This window comes from Harpia harpyja, chromosome Z (assembly GCF_026419915.1).
Source record: "Harpia harpyja isolate bHarHar1 chromosome Z, bHarHar1 primary haplotype, whole genome shotgun sequence".
NCBI lineage: Eukaryota > Metazoa > Chordata > Aves > Accipitriformes > Accipitridae > Harpia > Harpia harpyja.
This window is the reverse complement of record NC_068969.1, coordinates 47,452,400-47,473,488: the sequence shown is the minus strand read 5'-3', so window position 1 is coordinate 47,473,488 and position 21,089 is coordinate 47,452,400. Positions and strand designations below refer to the sequence as shown.

Genomic DNA, 21,089 nt, shown 5'->3' with positions numbered 1-21,089 from the left:
GGCTGCCCAGGCTAGTACTAGCTGGAGCATCAGGCACAACCTGCTTTTGGGAAGAGATGAGTTACTGGTTCTGGTTTGGGGCCCAGTCCAGCGGATGGTCCCCACCAGCCTGGTGCTTGCTAGCAGTGGTAACAAACACCCGCTTTATATGGGGGTATTCCCCAGTAAGAAGACTTTGCTCTCTTCGATGCATACCTGCCCTGTGCTCCTCGGTGTTCTCCAGGCTGGGAATTTTTACAGTCAACTGCTGATTTTCCGGTGATTTTAATCCTCTAGGTTGTTTGGGTGACTGCAGGGAAGTGAACAGTGCTTAAGTCCACTAGGCTGCACACTTGCCTGCAGTACAGGTTTCCCAAGCTCAAGAGCAGAGCAGGCAAGCCTGGCGTGGCAAGTGGTAGGTACCAAGCACTGGTCACAGCCTCTGACCCACCCGTCCGCAGGGGTAACTTCGAAGCCCAGGATGGCAACGCTGATTTCAGGGGCTACAAAGAGCTACTTTAAAGCTAAGTACTACTACTACTAATGGGATAGCAGTATAAATCAGCATTCACAATCCATCACAGCCATGATGCAGGACCACGTTTTGCAGGACCACGTTTTGCAGGACTTTGGTTATGAAGTGTGAACCATTTGAAGTAATATGCAATTAAAATAAACTACAACACAAGAAAATGACAGGAGAACTGTATCAAGAACATCAAAGTACAGTGGCAAATATCTGCCCAGCCAGTAGCATGTGGACTGTGAACCTGACCTGGGGAAGCCAGCAGCGGCAGGAAGGTGCCTTGCATCTAGCTCAGTAGGGTAAAAACTTCCAGCCTGGGCTAATTGTCTTTGATGGGAATCACTTAAGAAATATCCTCACCAGCAAACTTTTGGTGAAGGAGAACTGCTGTGTATTCTCCGCCATTCCTTTACAAGGATTCATAAGCAAACAGCCCTTGGAAAAATACACCCAAAAGGAGTTTTGGCTGAAATCCACGGACCTTAATTCCTTTCCCTCGCTGGGTGATTGGACTTATCAAAACACAGCGTTGATGAACTCTTGTAAAAGCAAGAAGGGAGGGAGAGGCTTTCGGGCCACAGCCTGCTCCTCTTCTCCAACACAGTTTTGGGGAGACGCTGCCCGAGCCAGGTTTATTTGTTCTGGTGACGGGGCTAAGCCTCTCCCATGTGAAATTTCACTTTTCAATGAAAACTTACTCCGGGAGGAGCACCGCCAGTGTATTTTTCTCGTCTGACTCATATGCAGAAAACTCAAAAGTCAATAGTCAAGAGTTTATTTGATGGAGGTTTTCTCCTAATTAAGAGGTCATTAAGGGGATGCGACTGTTACTCAGCGCTGAGACGAAGGTCCCCAGCAGCTGCTCCAGCCCAGGAGATGTGCCGGCCAGCACATTTTCCAGAAACATGTTTCCTCTCTCGCTAGCGGCCCCTTCCCCCTCCCCGCCACCCCGTTTCTAGTCTCTCCAGCGCTGATGAGCTAATAGCATTTTTCCTTTGCATACTTTGGCACTGCCCCACGGCATACTCTGGCAGCCTACGTGTGTCTGAGCGCGCCCGCTCGCCCGCCGCAGGCTCGGCTCGGCTCGGCGCGGCTCGGGGCGCGGGGGGGGCAGGCAGGGAGGGAGGGAGGGAAGGAAGGAGGGAGGGAGGATGCGGAGCCCCCGCCGCCACGCCGCCCCTCGCCTCCCCGTCCCCCCTCCGCCCCCCCGGCCGCCCCCGCGCAGGGCGGGCGGCGGCGGCGGCGGGCGGGGGGCGGCCGTGGGGGAACTGTCAGGGCCGCACGTTTCCAGCCGCATTACGTGAACAAATGGCGGGGGCGCAGCCAGCCCAGCCAGCGGGGCTTGTGTAACTTTGCGAGCGTGCCAGCAAGTTTAAAGTCCCTGGTCTCTCCTCCTCCTCCTCCTCCTTCCCTCGCTCCAGACACCAGCGCGGGCCGGAGGACGATGAGAGGCTGATTGTTTGCTCCGGCTCCCATTCGCATCCCCTCGCCTATAAATACCGGGGAGAAGAAAAGCCGCTCCCGCCGCCTCCCCCGGGCCGGGTTTCCTTCCCGACGGCCCGACCTGCCCGATGGCACCGCCCGGGTGCCGCCGCGCCTGAGACCCCGCCGCCCGCCTAACCCTTCCAGAGGCGCAGCCCGCACCCCCCCGCACCTCCCCGCCCCCCCACCTCCCGCCCCATCCCGGGCAGGAAGGCGCCCCTCGCTCTTCGCTCGCTCCCCGGTTTCGCCCGTTTCTCTGCCCCGTCGGCACCCAGGAAAGAGGAGAAGATGCATTTCGCGCCGCCGGGGCTCCTGCTCGCCCAGCTCCACGCGTGCATCTACTGGAGCTGCCTGTGGCCCGCCGGCTGCCAGCAGCCGCCGCCGCCGCTGCGCCGCGACCCCCCGCCGCCCCCAGCCGCCTGGAGGCAGCGGATCCAGTGGGAGAACAACGGGCAGGTGTACAGCCTGCTCAGCCTCGGCTCCCAGTACCAGCCCCCCCGGCGCAGGCAGGCGGCGGAGGCGGCGGGCAGCCCCATCCTGCTGCTGCGGAACAACGGCACGCTGCCGCGGAGAGCCGCCGCCGCCCGAGCCGGAGCCGGAGCCGGGGCCGGAGCCGCCGCCGCCGCCGCCGCGCAGCCCCAGCCCCAGCCCGCGGCCGCTGCGCAGCCCCAGCCCGCCGGCGGCAGCCGGGGGGGCTCCGGAGCGCGGCACTGGTTCCAGGCCGGCTACCAGGCTCCCTCCGGGGGTGGCGGGGCCGCCGGGGAGCGGGGCCGGGGGGGCGCCACCCCCGCGGCTGCCGGGGCGGCCGGGAGCGCCTCCTCGGGGGCGTCGCGACCCACCAGCCCCGCCGGCGGCACCGGGACCGACGGCAACCGGAGCAGCACCGGAGCCGGCGGCCTGCCGCCCCTCAGCAGCTTCAGACCCGGGCGGGACGATGTCATGGTAGGAGATGACCCCTACAACCCCTACAAGTACACGGACGATAACCCCTATTACAACTACTACGACACCTACGAGAGGCCCCGCCAGGGCAGCAGGTACAGGCCCGGCTACGGCACCGGCTACTTCCAGTACGGTAAGAGCCCTCCGATCCCATCCCATCCCGGCCCGGCCCTCCCGCCGGCCCCGCCGCGCCGCCCCGCTCGCTCCCGCGCACGCCGGTGCCAGCGCGGCGCGCCCCGAGGGGATGCGGTGCGGGGGTCGGCGGCCCTGCCCGCCCCTCGCTCGGGGCAAAACCGGGCCGGGCAGGCGTTTGCACGGCTCCCGGTGGGCGGCAGTCGCTGCGGGGTGGGGGCTAAGGAGCTGCCGGGGGCACGGCGGGAAGCCCACGGCGGGTGTCCGAGCGTCGTGCTCGTGATGCGGTCTTTGAGAAAAGCCGAAGGGCCTGAGCAAAAAGGGGAGAGCGAGCTTGATGGGGGGCAGGGGTCCGTAGCAAAACGGCGGCTCCTAGCGACTGGGATGGAAGCCAAGTACTTGCAGACGTGTCCTGGGTTGATCTTGCTCTTATGTGGTTGGTTTGATGAACTGCAGGTCTCCCTGACTTAGTCCCGGATCCCTATTACATCCAGGCGTCCACATATGTCCAGAGGATGTCCATGTATAACTTGAGATGTGCTGCCGAGGAGAACTGCCTGGCAAGGTAGGCATCACCCCGGCTTTTGCCCGTTCGCTGTGGGTTCTTGTGCTCCTGTGCCCACCGCAGAGTACCTGAGGACATGGTGAAGAGTGGAGAAAAGTGAGGGTGGAGGGCCCGAGGAAATGTAGCCCAGTTTAGTAACCTTCTTCTAAGCCGGTGGCAGATGGTAGGGTGCGCACATAAGAAAACAATACCACCATATTAGAGAGACAAACTACAGATGCTTTGAAGAACCTACATTCTGTGAAAAGTTATATTGCACATTTCTATTGTCAGGCTCATTTGAACATATCTGAATTTTGTAAAATGGAGGCACCTAAAAAACCCACTTGAATCCAGTGATTTTCATCTCCCTCCTCTAATCCAACCAGATCATACTCTACTCCATTTAAAAAAAACCCACCTATTCTTAACCAGCACAAGTTACTATTAAAATTACAACATGCTAATTGTTTCTGGGCCTATGCCTTGTAATGTCTCTTAAGGCTAAAATCTCCCTGAAAAGTGTTTCAAAGTCTTTCAATGGGTTGAAATAACAGCTTTGCTATGAGTTAGGTCCTGTCCAGCTGGCAAGGAGGGATTTTTCCTGTTTTGTTTGGAAAGAAATCAACGTGGCTGTTTTTAACCATTTTAACTCGTTTGATACCTTATCATACAAAACAGATTTATTTATTTACCAGCATCATTAATTCATGTCAGACTGTTTCCAGGGTCATGCTCTTTCTTCACTTGCTGGAAGAAAACATGGCATAAAAAGCAGTATTTTTTATGCTAACTTTACAGTGAAGACTGATTGAAATGTTCTTGCTGGCTATCAATTGATTAAAATATTCCAGTATTTAAAAGACTGTAGATAATAGCTATGTGGAATGGGAAAATATAGCCTGAGGCATACATTTACTTATTTTTTTTTTACAACAGAAACATCTATTGTGTGATCCTACATACACAGTGAATTATTTTGGTTAACAGCAACTAACAAAATTGTATTTTTGGTACCAGAGTAATTTTACAGCTAAACGGTGATCTGCTTTAGAGATGGAGGCAGAGAGTCGGTGGTCAAACTCCTGTTTATATTATTAGAAGCAGATCTGAATCTTACTCAGGTCTTGGTCTGACACCAGGCACTTCTGAGCAAACCGTGTGGAATTCTTGTGCGTCTCCAATGCACAAGCTTTACGGGGGCTGAAAAGATCTGTGCTGTCAGTTACTTCTGAGACAATATAAAGTGTTTTTTAAAGTGTTTCTTGCATATACTTATGGCTCTTTTTTGCATTATTGCAGTTCAGCTTATCGAGCAGATGTTAGAGACTATGACAATCGGGTGCTCCTGAGATTCCCCCAAAGAGTGAAAAATCAAGGCACGTCAGATTTTCTGCCCAGCAGACCCCGTTACTCATGGGAGTGGCACAGCTGTCACCAGTGAGTGAAGTGCTCAGTATGGTACCTTCTAATTATCTTTTTCACTAACAAATTGTCACTTACAAGGTGACATTTTCTAAAACTGCAGTGAAGCGGGGGGGGGGGGGGAACCATGGGGAAACTTTAGCCTTTTACTGTCTGATTAATTTTATGGTGGTGGTGATTACTTTTTATATAGCCACATGAAACCAAAATGGATATGAAGCTTATCTATAAGTATAAAACTCTTACAAGTATAAATTGATTATAAATACAAGTCTCAAATCAGTTTTGGCCGTGGCACCTTCTCCATTTCAGTATATTTTACATAGGTTATAGTCCAGTTACATTTAGGTGGAACCAGTAAATAAAAGTCCCAATCATGTAAAAATAACTGTGGAAACCCTAAAATCTACATTTACTAGAATGTTCCCTATAATACATCATTGTAAACATTGACTCATACTTCTTGAGCTCAATTTCATGGGTTAGTTCTTGACAAGGAATGGTTTGGTCAATATGGAAAAGAGAAGGTACTGAGCTGACTGATCCTATTATCAATATCCTTATCATATGATACTTTCACATAGCACTATTGCTCTAGAAATAGCAAAACTGCTGGAAACATGGCAAGCAAATGTAGAACATTTTCAACATTCTGGGAGCAGGTAACACTGTGAACTTGCAGCTTTTCAGAAAATTCACATGCAACACTTTGCAGGTTTGTTCCAATTTTCACTATTTCATAGCAGGACCAATTGTAAAATGCTAGAAAGCTTACCTTACTTCCATCTTACTTAAAATAAAATTCTGCTATTACAGGTATGTAAGTGATAACTTAATATTATTCTATTAAAAAAATAGTATGTACTGTGGGCTTGACCTAAAGGCCCCTGAAGTCAATGGAGTATTTCTCTCTAGCTGCAGAGACTTTAAGCTTTGAATGAAAAATCAGTATCATTAGAACAAATTCTTTCAAAAAAAGACTGGTATTACTGGTTTATAAAACTTGTAAGGATCAAAAAGCTAAAAATAAATCAAACCAAACACAAAAAGCCTCCATAAATGCTTTAGTTAACCCCCACCCCTGAAAAAAACCACCACCAACAGAAAACCCTAATCCTGGTGCTTACAAAGTTGATAAATGGATGAAATGGGTAGAGAGCAGTTGAAATCTTCCATTTGTAGAAAAGCAGTTTCTTACTCTGCCACAATAGCCCAGCTATCACTATCCAGATGCAAAGTGTCTCTGATGTGGATTCAGTTCTTGGACAGAAAATACATTGCGTAAAAAAAAAAATGCATTTCTCGTGATCATTTCCATGACAGTGAAACAAGCTCATTTGGAAATGAAGTATAACTGCCAATAAGTTTGGCTAGCCATCAGACTTCAGTGTTAGTCATCATCATCTGTGGACTGGTTTTGTGCTCTTGTCATGCATGCTTGTGAGACTCGTGTGCTCGTCTTCATTTTAACAATAGGTTTGAAGTCTGTTTAATTATATCTTTTTCATATACCTCTCAAGGTGAAAGCATTCATAAGTAACAGCAGCCAAATGCTGCACAGACAAAGTGCAGGTAGATAGTACAAGTTTAGTTTTCCACGCGTTTAGAAAAAGTGAAATTACAAAAGTAATAGGTGTTCAAGTCCACAGCAAGAGCTAGAGCTCACTTTGTGTGAGAGCAAGCAAAATGCATCACTGTGCCTAGATCAAAAGCATACACACTTCTGAAATCGAGACTACAGTAAGTATAGATTACAGAAATCACTGACATTGGAAGAGATTTGCCTTGCCAGTACACAGACACTGATTTCTTTATGCAGATTTTGTTTTCACTCATGTTATGTATGTGTTACATTGATTGAGGGCCATGGAAATGTGAAAATAAATTGTTGGGTTTTTGCTAGCAAGTAGCAAACTTCCCTGGAATTTATAGTATGTAAGGTAAGCATTCCTAGCGAAACTCTGGCTTAAGGCAGTTATAAGATGTACAATTCAAATATGAACTACTTAATACTTGCTATTGTTATTGGAAAAGAGCTGAAACAGAAAATTTTGGAGAAAACAGTGCTGCTATGGAGTATTTCCCGTAATAAATTAAAATCTATTATTTATTTATAGAAGATGGCATTTTTATAGTCATTGAAAATTAGAATAATGAAAATAAAACTTAATTGAATGGCAAATAATAGGAAAGCATACTAACACTCAGATTCTGTGTAATAAATAAAATTTGGCCAGCTCTAACAGAATAGGAATAGATTATAATGTTACTGACAAGATCTGATCCATCTTTAATAATGTATCTATGGTTTAACAGACATTATCACAGCATGGATGAATTCAGCCACTATGACTTGTTGGATGCAAGCTCACACAGAAAAGTTGCTGAAGGACACAAAGCAAGTTTCTGTCTTGAAGATACCTCCTGTGATTATGGATATTATAGACGGTACGCGTGTACAGCACATACGCAGGTAAGAGTTGGTTCAGAGACAACCAAGTTTCTTTTCCCCCACTAATTTATCTTTGGATATTTTTTCTACCAATCATTTGATGCCCTAAATTATCTGATGCCCTAACTAGCTCTGAAATTCTCCATCATAGAGGCCAGGATAGCAACTTGGAAACTTGTCATTTACCCAGTTGCTGCTAAATGTGGGTGTCTCATTAAAATGCACAGACAGTCATTAGCCTAGCATCACTGGTAACTGAACTATATTAAAACGCACCACAAGTTCTTGTGGTTATAGAACTGGTCAAGCGAGCTAAAGGGAACTCAAGACAGAGTCAGTAAAGAAGTCGCTTCCAGTGTCCATCCCCCACAAACTGCTCGGTGATGTCCTTGGCTGGTCCCAGAGTTCATAGCTGATATTTTCTCCCTTGCAGAGCACGAGGCTGCAAGTTGCGCAATTCCCTTAATATCTATAGCTACCAGCTGGCAGTCCAGCACTGAAAACTTACAGCATAGTTTTATATGTGTATAGAAGGCTGTTAAAAGAGAGTGGCAGCCATGTGAACATTATGATGGGTCATATACAAATGTAAAGGCCTAAATGTGTTAGGGCTTATTAAGGGAATAGATAAAAAATGGAATGTACCATTATGGTATTACACAAATCCATGATAGACTCCTACCATGAATATTGCATGGAGTTCTGGTCACCACCTCTCAAAACTGCTACAGAAAAGCTTAAAAAACCAAACCCACCAACCCTAGGAGAACAAGGATGATCAGCAGTGTAGTATGGCTACCACGCTAAGAGATTTCATAGACTATTCCATTTGGAAAAACAGAAATAATACCAAATCTTGAGTGGTGCTGGATGGAAAGAGGAAATTGTTGATATTCACTGTTTCTCACAGTACAAGAATTTAGGGAGATCCAAAACAACTGTCAGACAACAGCTTTAAAACAGAGAGGAGTGCTCTTTTGACACACGAATAAAGTATTAAATTCCTTGCCATAGGATGTTGCAGAGATCAAAAATATCTACATGGGTTCAAAAAAAATTTAGACAAAGTAATGGAGGCTATTAAACATAAAAATCTGATGGTACCTCCTGTCTTAAATACAGTTAAATGCCCAGTGGAAGGAGTTTGCTTGGGTAAAGGACATTACACATCCCATTTCTTATGTTCTTTTCTCCTCAAGCATCTGCTGCTGACCACTGTCAGAGACATGACACTGAGCTTGATGGATCTGTGGTTTAACTCAATGTGGCCATACTTATACATAAACTTGTATCCCTTATTCTGCAGTTTTTAATCTAGGAGGTAGTTATTTTATCACAGAGAAATGACAGCTATGCTTCACTGGCTGACGTGTCCACATTTGAATCTTAAATATAATGAATGATCTGCAATACGTAAAGGCTTTGAAGAGGTTTTATAAATACCTTTTCTCCTGCTGTAGACTATGACATCAAACTAAGCAACATACATATTTTACAGCTGGAGTATTTGTGTCACTAGAATCATGGCTGTGTCAGCATTTCCACTGGAAGCCCATATTTCAGGGGTTTGTAATTGAACTGTAAAACTTTCCTCCAGCCTCAGACTTGGCACACACATGCGAGAGTCTGAGCTGATCACCAGCTGGGTCAAGAGGGAATTCCTGCAGGACTTGGGTTCTGTGCATCCCGTGTGTTGCTGGAACAGATCAGCTTTGCCGAAAGCAATCTGTATCGGCCACGGTTAAAGACACCAGATCTGAACCACTGATAGAATCATATATGGAGATTCTCTAATGTTCCTAACAGCAAGGAAGTTTTCAGAAAAAATTCATCTAGAAGAAAGGCTACATTTTCAGTTCTCTCAGATTCTTGCATCACTATTTGCCTGAAGAGACGCCATTTCCATGCAAAACGCAATGTGAAAATGGCCCTAGACTCTGCTATTCAAAGATGGCACTTTGGCAGAGTACACCTATAGCAAAAAAGTGGCATCATTCCTAAGGGTAGAGACAGGTTCCAACACAGTGATCAAGTTTGTACTCAAGGACCTCAGAAGCTATTTACTTGACATTTACAGATATTTAGGTCCAGTCTTTGGTCAGTTTTGATTTTATTCTCACCTTTTGGAAAGAATAGTGAGTAATAGCATCAACAATATTTACATAAAAGGACTACTGTAACAAGTGATAATAAAATACAGATATTGCAAAGATGAACAACTACCAATAGTATAGGTGTTTCTTATGCAGTAGTAGTACCATGCTGTCTATAAAAGTGGTATGTTCAACTTACGTGTTCTAGTTTAGATATTCAAATAAAATGCCCATAAAAATTAAGCCTCATATCCTGAGGTAATTTTCTTAGTGAAATGTGATGGTTAAGTGAAATTCAGTCTGAGTGTCCCTAATGTCTAGAATGTTACTATTCCCAATGATATTTTGACATCCATCTTAACTTCATTTTTAAGGGACTGAGCCCTGGCTGCTACGACACTTACAATGCTGATATAGATTGCCAGTGGATTGATATTACAGATGTAAAACCTGGAAATTACATTCTGAAGGTAAGGGTATTGGGAGTGGGGAGGTTTGGGGGTTGTTTTTGTTGTCTTTTTAAAGAAGCAAATCATATGTGTATGTGCTTTTGAATGTAAGTTATCAACTCAAAACTAGAAGTAGACAACACTGTGCTTTCTCCCCTTAAGGTGAGTGTAAACCCCAGCTATTTGGTGCCTGAATCTGATTACTCCAACAATATAGTACGCTGCGATATACGCTATACAGGCCACCATGCATATGCCTCTGGCTGTACAATTTCACCGTAAGTACATTCTTTTGTCTTTGCAACTGTTTTATATTCATAGCATTAAAGTTGACAAACAGATTTGTGAAGCTTAGAGATTTACTTTATATTGAAAAAATGACTCCCACCATTAATTCTAGTGAAAACAATTTCTTCAGTATGTTGTTTCTTGGGTTTCAGGATCTAGTTTGTTAATTCAAAATTCAGATGGTACTTTTCAAAGGTCTTGTTTGGCAGGAATCATGGGAACAGTTGCTTTGCTGTTGATAACTGCATAGCTTTCAAATCCTGACCTCTGATAATTAAACTATTTCCATAAGGCTAGCACTGATTTTTAAAAATTATTTAGTCTTGAAAAACAATCAGAAGTGAGAATTTTGCTCTTGCAATTGTGCCATCAGGATATATAGCACTTTCAAAATTGCTGCTACTGTCTGGGCTGCTAGATAACTACCTCTGGCTCATGCCTTCTTTGTATTTGCACTAAAACCTTTCTGTGCTCATTCAATACCCATTTATAGCATCCACACAAAACTGTTGAACAGTTACAGAGCTCTTAAGACATTCTGCAAAATCTCACACATGTATGTTACTTTGCTGCTGCTGACACTGCAGCCATCCTCCCTGAAACAGTTCTTCCAGACACACTCCATTTACAGTTTAGTTCTTCAGAAGTTTAAACAATGCTACAATTACATCTTTTTTCTTTCCTCCAAAAAGGCAAATTCATTTAATTAATGTTCTTATGGTAGATCTACTGTATCTTAGTATCTATGAAAGACACACACACAAAGCAGTCAGTCTTCTGTAACACAGAGGTAAGCAGTTCTCAGGATAATATGTTAGTTGCTCATACAAAATACTTATCAAGTGGTTTCATTGTATTGCATAAGGACTGAGTATTAACATTGTATAGAGGTTCATGTGAGATAAATTCCAGAGCAGTAAATGAAAAAGTAAAATAAGTGACGAGTACAGTCTGCTATAACAGCATCAGTGTAACAAACATACCGAATTAATGTGATTATTGCTTAATTAGCCTTTAAAATATTCATTCCTTATTTCACATTAGGAAACCACTAGTTAAATGAGGCTAAAATAAGAAATATTTTTTCACACCAGTGTGGAGATCTGCATTTATAATCACACTTTGGTCATAAACGTGATGAGTTAAATGGCTTCAGCAAATCCTCTTTGTTCTTGCTGTGTGGTGGTCAGACTTGCAGAAAACTGAGGGAAAAAGAACAGGCGTCCTGCGGGTCATGAGTGATTATTTTTGGTGGAGCTGTGGCAGGAGCTTTTAAAGCATTTCTCTGTAACAGGACTAATTGGTACTTCTAGGAACACTGTTTCTGCTCAGATCCATGTGGAAGGGAAATCGATGCTTCATGCCTTTAACTTGTAGTCTCCCCATCTTATCTCTGTAAATGTTATCAAGTAAATATATTCATGCAGGGTGAGGAATCAAAATTGCTGTTATTGTTTGTTGACCTGCACCTTCAAGCTGACAAAAGGGTATTTAGCAGATACTCTTCTTGTATCTGCTTGGTCATCTGCATAACATTGTATTTTTTCTTTCGACAGATACTGAGAAAGATGCAAGAAAATGGATGAGATGGTGCCAAATGTTTTGAACTGAAGTATCATTATATAAACTTCAATAGGATGTAAACACTATAGAAACGAAACTACAGAACATACACACATACACCCACACACCTTATGTGACTTTGAAGCACTTCAGCTGCTTCTAAACCAACTCTGTAACTGGATTTTAAGCATTTAAATTGGCATTACTTTTGTTACTATTGAAATGTGTGGAACTGGTGATTCATGCACAGATACTTTAATTTTTGAAAATCTAACTCATTCATGAAAATATAAGCATTTCTTAACTCCTGAAAATTTGGAGTGTAGGTGATAATAGACTTCAGTGGGAATATTAGTGGTGAATGAGTTGAACATATTTTAAAAGGTAGCAAAAATTTATGTAAAATGAATTAAATAAAATGCAATAGAAAGTACTAATGCCAGCTATCTCCGAAAATACCAGAATGAAAATTAGCTTAAAAGTAATGCTACAGTACCATTAAAATAAAACTTGCTAGGACACGTTGACATGAATGAGAAAAGTATGTTCAGTTTTCAAGGAATATTAACATATAGCAGAGAAATACGTATATATATATATATATATATCAGTTATACCCCTGCAAGAAAAGTTATGTTTACATTTTTAATACATTAGAAATTTTTCCATTTTCTTAAGTAAAAAACAGATGGGGTTTTGAAAGAAACCTTTAATCTGTGGAAATGAATTAAAGAACTTATCCACCTTTCTATGTTCAAGAGGTTTTTCAAGGTGGGGCTTTTAAAAGACTTCTGCAAACTTAATGTGGATAAAAATAAATACCTGTCAAGAAAAGGGCTCTTGAGATGATGAAGAGTCCCTGATGTAGTCATCTGTGAAAAACATCCAACCTGAAGAGGTTAACCATCAAAATAATACAGGCAATTAACTCAGGTGGCACCACAAACAGAAGTAGGTCAGAATCTCTAACAAAGTATTTTTATTGTGAAAAAGCCTACTACCTGCTTCCCCTTTAAGTACTGTATTTGACTTTAAAAATGTGTATCTCAGTATTCAAACAATGAAGTTGAAAATATACTATATATAGAGGGAGAACAAAAGTCAATGTATTTAACATCCTACTTTAGGCTGTTCAGGAACCAAATACAACATTGTTAAGGGGAAAAACTTCCAGCCCAAATTAAAGTTTTTGCTGAACTGCTTAACTGGTGCTGGGTACACCACTCCTCCTCCCATCCCCAAATTATTTTGCTTTTGCAGTGCACCCTGCTGTAAGCTACAGTAGCTGTGATTTTGTTTTTAAACTGTGAAATAACATATCACAAGGGGATCTGGCGTTTTTTTCAGAAGATTTCTGATCATGTAAAATGAAGGATCTACATTTAAAACAAAGGGACCTAGAAATATTGATTGGTATTGGTTAAGTTTAATCAGCAATTCAAAACACCTAATGAAACATGGAAAGCTCAATATCTTTTTAAAAAATTTGAAAAATACATGTGCTATTCAGTATAGTTAAGAAATGAAAAATCTGAGGAGTATGGAGAGGTTTTATTATCACTATTGAGAATACTTCAGGCAGTATTTGGAAGTATTTTACGCAATAGAACCCTACGGATTTAATTTGGAATTTTTATCAATTATTCTATTACCCTTTAAGGATCAGCTTGTTCTTTACTACATATTTTTAAGCTTATTTCGCAATTATAAAGTACTTCCACCTTAATCATAACTTGGTTACAAATTTGCACAACTAAGATGTATACTTAAAAAGAATCTAAGAACCAGCAACCCAGTGATTACTACCCAACATTGGGAGCAGGTGCAGAATGAATACCATTTATTCCTTCAGGTCCCTTTTTATTTGCCGAGAGATCCATTTTAGCAATCAGTCACCCATATGGGCAATGAACAGAAACAAAATTTGGAAACTAGATTTATTAGAAAGCCATTTATTACATATGTCTGCAAAAATGAGGGTCTGTTTAAAGTCTAGGCTTCTGAAGTCTCAGCCCAAAGAGTTTTTAAGATTAAGAGGTGTTAAGAGATGCAAGTGCATTCACCTTTCTATAGACTTAGGTCAAAATTGGGGTGAAAGTCCTGATAGCAGCTTGGGCAATGGACACAAAAGCTACTGTAATGGAAGCTAGGCTGTGGGCACGGGCTGGTTCCTGGTAAGAGGTTGTGTGCTCGTACCTCATTGTGCCTGATGCTGAATGTGGGATAAGAGAGCACTAACTGGACACAGAGCAGTAACAGAAATTGAGTTTATCCCTTGGCTTACGAGGCAGTAACCTGCTCACATGTCTATACCCAAACTACTTGCAGAACCCCACTGAAGTCAGCAAGGAGCCAGGGGACCTTGAGCATCTGTGTAGGTGGAGCAAGTTGTTAATACTGGACTTAGTCCTTTCAGTGGGAATGGCCTGGTTTGGAAAGGTGTTGAACGCCATAACTTTGAATATTGGGGATATTTTAGCTACAAAAATGTAGCTTTTTTTTTCCGTAGCAAAATATTGTATTTGTTTTGAAATGTGTGTTAAGCAACATGACAGTGATGTACAATAGCACAAAAATTGCCTAAGATGACATGAACAGTCTATTTAGAAAAACAAGGGATTTTAGGATTAAAAAAAATGAAGGAATGTGACTTTAACTTCCCCTGTTTAACTATAGTAAATCACAACACAGTAGAAGAGTTTATTATATAGCATGTGTAGAAGTAGTTCTAAATAGGGGAGTGCCAACCAGTATTTTCAGTATCTTGGCTCTGCAGTTTTGACCCGGACACCTTAACTTACTTTTTTCATACTGGAATATATTTATGGGATTACGTGCATTTTTGTTGAAAAACATTTATAAAAACTGTTTTGATAAAAGCTTGTTTTATACAGGAAATTATATTTTGGAATCCTTTTTACCAGACATTGGTCTTACTCCCATCATATTTGAAAGGTATCTTGCCATTTGTCTCAGCAGGAGCAAAATCAGATTTGAATTTTGTGAGAATTCTAGTACAAATTTGCTGTCTTGCAGTCTCAAATTTCCTTTGAAAAGCCAAATCGTAAAAATGTGTGTGAAGCAAGTACGTCCCACATTTCAGATCTTTAGATAAAAATTGCACATAAGGAACATACTGTATGTCAGGCTCATTACAGAAGGGGTTTGTTATGTATTTTTTTTAATCCTGAAATACATTTGATATTTGCATATTTCTAGATGAAAGTGTAACAAAAATGACAGCTTGGTCACCAATGGAACCAACATACTGTGTAGATGATGTTTTTGTGTTAGTAAAAGTCTACTCATTTTCTCTCTGCTCCAAAGTTTACTATGCCGTGTTGAATGAGTGCAAACACCAAATGTACCTTCCTATAGTCATTAATGCATTGTTTGCAGTGTACTCATTCAAAACCAGCAGGGTGAATTTCATAAATGAGACATTGAAAGGTGGTTTATCCTGTGTCTCACATTTATGCCGATAAGGCATTTCATTTTCTCCAAATCCTAAAAGGTGCTGAAAGATTTTAACTTGAATTAAAACCAAAGAGTATGTTATTGGGAGGTTTTTATTATGCAACTAAATGCTACAGATACAGTGAAATGCCACTTGTTTTTGCATCTTTTTTGAAGGTTTTTCATTATTTCCTTCACTTTTCTTCCAAGAGTCTTAATTTCAATAACTTTGCATCTTTATCTGAAGAGCTCTAATTTATAATATTCAGGCACTAGCTTTGTATTCTTCATTGCACTTTCATATTCTTGTGTTACATGCCCGTATTATGGTTGCAAGTTTATGTGAAAATGACTTGAATAAAATGTTTCAAGCGTTCTACTTGTCGAAGTATTATACTTAATGCACAGGCCAGATCCATCTCTCAGTGAGAAAGCTTCAATTAAAGTTGTTATATCTATATGAAAATGAGGAAGATTGTGTCATGCTGACATGGTCTCAGAAGAAGTGTCACAAGATAGAAACAAGAAAGAAAAAGTTGCAAGGCATGATAAATTACCTCTTACACTACACAAAGGCTTGATATGTGAAGGCATAACAGGATGAAGTATGATTCATCTGGATACAAGATTTCCTTACCATGTTGGCTGTGTCTGTAAGAGCAGGAACTTAGAAAACACTTGCACAATTTCTGCCCCCAAAACCTTACTTTCATGGAAAAAACATTTGAGCAGCCTACGTTAGAAATCTAGAAAATTGACTAACACGTTTAACACTCAGTTACTCCAGATACATTTTATCCTTTGTTATTTACATTCTCCAAGTACAAAGCAACATCCTGCTGCCTCTTCAATCTGTATACTAAACTGATGAAATAGGCTGAATTATGAAGCATCTCTTGTCCCTTCACTGATGGATTAATACAGATGAACAGGGTTAAAAACTTTGGAATGTTCACTCTAGTAAGAGGTTGTCAAACACTTAAATATCAACTAGTGGCACTCTTGGCTTTAAGTAAGTGGAGGCAAAAGCAATGTATAACTTTTTAAAATTCATAAAATAAATGTAGAATTATTTCAGATATAAACAATGTTGTGATGATGTTTCTATAATTTACTTAACAAAATTATTCCTATACTGCTACATATTATAGCTAAGAGCTTCAAACTGAGAATTCCTGCAAGTGCTATCCCTAAAGTGCAGAACTTGGTGTGGATCAGAATCCATGCAAATACAAAAATGCAGTCAAAAATGCATACATTTATTGCAGAAAGTATATGCAAATTTATTGAAAATAAAGCATCCTCTAGTTCCCAAGTATCTTCCACTTGCTGTTCTACTATCTCATTTTCACATTAGATCACCTGCCTAGTAGCACAAAATGATCTATCACCAGTCTACAATTAAAAAGCAGCCCAACACTTTTGGTTAAGAAAGTATTGCTGTAACTGAGTTTTCTCAAGCCCTATTTTTCTTGACCTAATCAGTCCATAAAAACTGATGAGCGAAATATTTATGCCTGCTTGGAAAACTTCAAACTGGTGCTAGCAATAGTACACCTGTCTGTCTTTAAAAAAAAAAACAAAAAACCAACACACTTAAACTAATAACTCTCTTAAAAGATTTGAGATTGTTTTGTTGGTGAGTCTGAAGTGAAAAAATTGGGCAGCTGAAGCAGTCTAGTAGTATCTGACAGTAGGTACCCTGACTGAGAACATTTCTTCTATGGTATGGTACTGAACTGGAAAGCATGGTTCTCAAGGTTTTTTAGAACTAGTCATCGCAGAATGAAGTAACTTTGCATATCACTATAAAAATAAATTGGTAGTACTTTGTCAGAGGTCTCTGTCTAAACAGTATTACAGATACAAGTTATGTTAAAATCATGGATATAATGAAAACGTTATGTTATTATAATGAGGAGAAAATGTTCTGAACTTTATCAACAATGTCCAGGCAAGTTCATGGGGTTTATCAGTTCATAAAAAAATTGCCCAGTTGCACATAAAAAATATTATCAAGCTTCAACCACCACTACTCATTTGTATAGTGCATTAAGGCTGTGATCCAGGTGAGTCACTAAGCACCAGCCAGAAGTAGTAGTAACCCATTAAAATACAAAGCAATGCCAGTAACCTAATCTTTCTTCTCTCATTCATGTTCAGTGTATGTTATCTTTTTTCTTTTCTTTAAAGTAAAAGCTCAGAAGTGTTTTTGAAGATGAAAAAAGAGATGTTTTGATAAGTCAGGCTTCCTTCAGGAAGACTTCTATGGCCACAAATTACAGCTGTAAGAATGGAGTAAGAAACTTGCTCAAATGCCAAGATAAACCAATGCTCCTAGATCTCTAAGCATATGCAAAAAAGCACTTTAGAACATAAGCTCCTGAAAGAGTATTTTTTTTTTACAAACTATTTGCAATCTTTAACTTTTTTGTCTTTAATGTGAATCAACTTTTCAAATGGGGTCCTCATCTGCTAAAAGAAAGATAAGCTATCCATGAAAAATTTCTTGCCTTTCATTGGAACCAGAGAAGTCACAAACCAAACAATTTGTTTGGCATCACATTCCACTAGGATTTATTTGCTTATTTATTTAAAGCATTAAGGATTAGCATTTGCATCTGGAAAACTTAGTTTGTATATAGCAGGTAAATGCATGGCTTTTTCTACAAAATATGATCCTTCCCTACAAAACCAGAGTAAACATGTTTCCATGTTTTGTTTTGATGCTTCTGGCCTTAAATGTTGTTCCATATGGTACAGTGAAAATAACAACAAAAAACACTGGGAAATGGAAGGTTATTTGAATTTCTAATTAATCTGAGCAGCAATGCCATTCAGGAAGTTAACACCACATAAACTGATACTTCTCTAGGATGCAGAAAAGAAAGCCTAACCAAGTGGGGCAAAGACATGCTGTCCTGGGTTCAGCTGGGATAGAGTTAATTTTTACAGGAACCTGGGAGGTGGGGGGGCATAGCCGGGGCAGCCGACCTGAACTAGCCAAGGAGCTATTCCATACCATGTGGCATCATGCTCAGTATATAAATGGGGAGCGGGCCGGGGGGAGGGCTCTCCACTTTCGGTGGGGGAAGTGGCGGAGCGTCAGGTTCTGGGTGGTGAGCAGTTGCACTGTGCATCACTCGTTTTGTATATTCTTTCATTAGTACTGTTGTTGTTGTTGTAACCTTTTTTTTGTGTTGTCCCAGTAAACTGCCCTTATCTCAACCCTCGAGGTTCCAGGTTTTTTTTCTTTTCTCTCCTCCGTCTCCTCCCTATCCCACCGGAGGGGGGCGGGAGGAGTGAGCGAGCGGCTGCGTGGTCCTTTGTTACCGGCTGGGCTGAAACCACGACAGTCCTTTTTGGCGCCCAACGTGGGGCTCGAAGGGTTGAGATAACGACAGATCTGGCCAGAGCGTGTTGAAACAAATTTGTCATACGCATTTCTTATATTAGATAAATAGATGTTAGTCACAATGTTGATTCATTTGTTTACATGGTGGCGTTTTGTAAGTTCTTATGTGCTCTATGTATTGCCTGTAGCCACGTTTCTCACCTCTGGGAGAGTGATTGGTATTATCATTTTGCTGTACTGGGCAATGTCGACTTGAGAAATGATTACATCACTGGTCATGAGGTTAAGCTGGTATCTGTATGAGGCAGTGATATCATTTCCATACTTCGGGCACCTTCTATCGGATTTTATTGGTAATTACACTCACTCCATGGGGAAGTTAGGGGGGGATACTTCCCCCCATCCATTTGCCTCCCTTCTCTCCTTCCGACTAATTACAACAGCTTTTGAGAATTTTGAATATCCTTGGGACGCGCAAGCCAGTGTGCTGTTAGTGCTATGCCTCCTGAATATGTTTCAGGTCTTGTTTAGGGCTACAAAAAGGCTCTTTAAGAGTACCACCCAGAGATCTGCCCCAAAGCTGGATATTCATGGGTGGCACGGCATGTGGGAGGATATGGGCAGGTATCTAGAGAACTTCTCACCTCCAGTGGCTTGGAAGTTCACTCCCGGACAACTACAGAACCCTCATGAAGTGGTAGAATATTTGAAAGAAAAATGCTGTGGCTATTCCAAAGACGTACAACTCGCTGCACTGTGCTGGGCCCTGGCCAGTATCTACAAAACACTGCTTGATATTAGGCAGCACCCTCAGGGGGAAAAGGGGGAAAAGATGAAAAACAGGACAACAGGCACCATGGCTACCCAAACCCCGACAACAGACACCGTGGCTACCCCAACCCCGACAACAGACAGTGTGGCTACCCCTACCCCGGCAACAGGCAGTGTGGCTACCCCAACCCCGGTGACAGATACTGCAGCTAAACCAGAGAACCAACCTGTGCCAGTATCAGTCGCCCCAGTACAGAAAAAGAAACACACAAAGAAATCAGTTCGCTTAGTGAGAGATGAAGATGAACCAGGGTCATCGTGAGAACAGGAGGAAGAGGCAGAACCTGAAATAATTACCCGATCTCTATCCCTGAGTGAGTTGCGTGACATGCGAAAAGATTTTAGCCGCCACCCAGGTGAGCACATTGTTACCTGGCTGCTCCGATGCTGGGATAATGGGGCTAGTAGTGTGGAATTAGAGGGTAAGGAAGCCAAGCAGTTGGGATCTCTGTCTAGGGAAGGGGGCATCGACAAGGCAATTGGGAGAAAAACACAAGTCCTCAGCCTCTGGAGGCGACTTCTGTTAGGTGTAAAGGAAAGATACCCCTTCAAGGATGAAGTTACATGTCACCAAGGCAAGTGGAGCACCATGAAGAGAGGCATCCAGTACCTGAGGGAATTAGCTGTGCTGGAGGTGATTTATAATGATCCAGAAAATGCGCAGTCACCCCCAGATCCAGATGAAGTCCAATGCACACAACCCATGTGGCGGAAGTTTCTACGAAGTGCAGCCCCAACCTATGCCAACTCATTGGCAGTAATGTCCTGGAAAGAAGGCAATAGACAAACGGTGGATGAATTGGCTGTCCAACTCCGGCAATACGAAGGAAGTCTCTCTTCCTCCCTACGGGCCTGTGTCTCAGCTGTAGAGGAATTGTCCCGAGAGTTCCAGCAATTCAAAGTGGATATGTCCTCCTCCCTACCTGTACAGGCCCGCATCGCAGCTATTGGGAGTAAGCACTCCTCTGCCCAAGAGAGAGGAGAGAGAAAGTACACACGACGGGCTAACCTGTGGTTTTACCTGCGTGACCATGGAGAGGACATGAGGAAGTGGGATGGAAAACCTACCTCAGTCCTGGATGCACGGGTACAGGAGTTGCAAGAAAAAGCAACCAGAAAAGAGGATTCTTCTTGGAAAGCTGCTGCTCCAGTTTCCCGTGAGCAGTCCCCCAGATGCAGTAGATGGGCTGATGCCATTTCTGATCCTCTTGAAGGGACTTCTGATTCATGTGTGCGAAAAGTGAGTAACGGATATTCTAACCAGGATTAGAGGGGCCCTGCCTCCAGCCAGGTGGAGGAGAGGGACAACCGAGTCTACTGGACAGTGTGGATTCGATGGCCTGGCACGTCCGACCCAGAGGAATATAAGGCTCTAGTAGACACTGGTGCACAATGCACCCTAATGCCATCAAGTTATAAAGGGGCAGAACCCATCTGTATCTCTGGTGTGACAGGGGGATCCCAAGAGCTAACCGTATTGGAAGCTGAAATGAGTCTGACCGGGAATGAGTGGCATAAAGACCCCATTGCAACTGGCCCAGAGGCCCCGTGCATCCTTGGTATAGATTATCT

General features: G+C 42.6%; 1 protein-coding gene across 2 annotated transcripts; it reads left to right on the top strand.

Moving 5' to 3' along the window:
* The first annotated feature begins 1,743 nt into the window (after positions 1–1,743).
* LOX (lysyl oxidase) lies at positions 1,744–15,707 on the top strand. 2 transcript variants are annotated; one of them, XM_052775645.1, is made up of 7 exons: positions 1,746–3,062; positions 3,518–3,626; positions 4,908–5,045; positions 7,347–7,503; positions 9,950–10,045; positions 10,187–10,302; positions 11,869–15,707. In XM_052775645.1, the coding sequence occupies exons 1-7, from the start codon at positions 2,276–2,278 to the stop codon at positions 11,873–11,875; spliced, it is 1,410 nt and encodes a 469-aa protein (XP_052631605.1). In that variant the 5' UTR covers positions 1,746–2,275; the 3' UTR covers positions 11,876–15,707. The 2 variants fall into 2 exon arrangements, with proteins under 2 accessions (XP_052631606.1, XP_052631605.1); XM_052775646.1 differs by lacking the exon at positions 11,869–15,707 and having other exon boundaries at positions 1,744–3,062; positions 10,187–10,306.
* Positions 15,708–21,089: the final 5,382 nt, after the last annotated feature.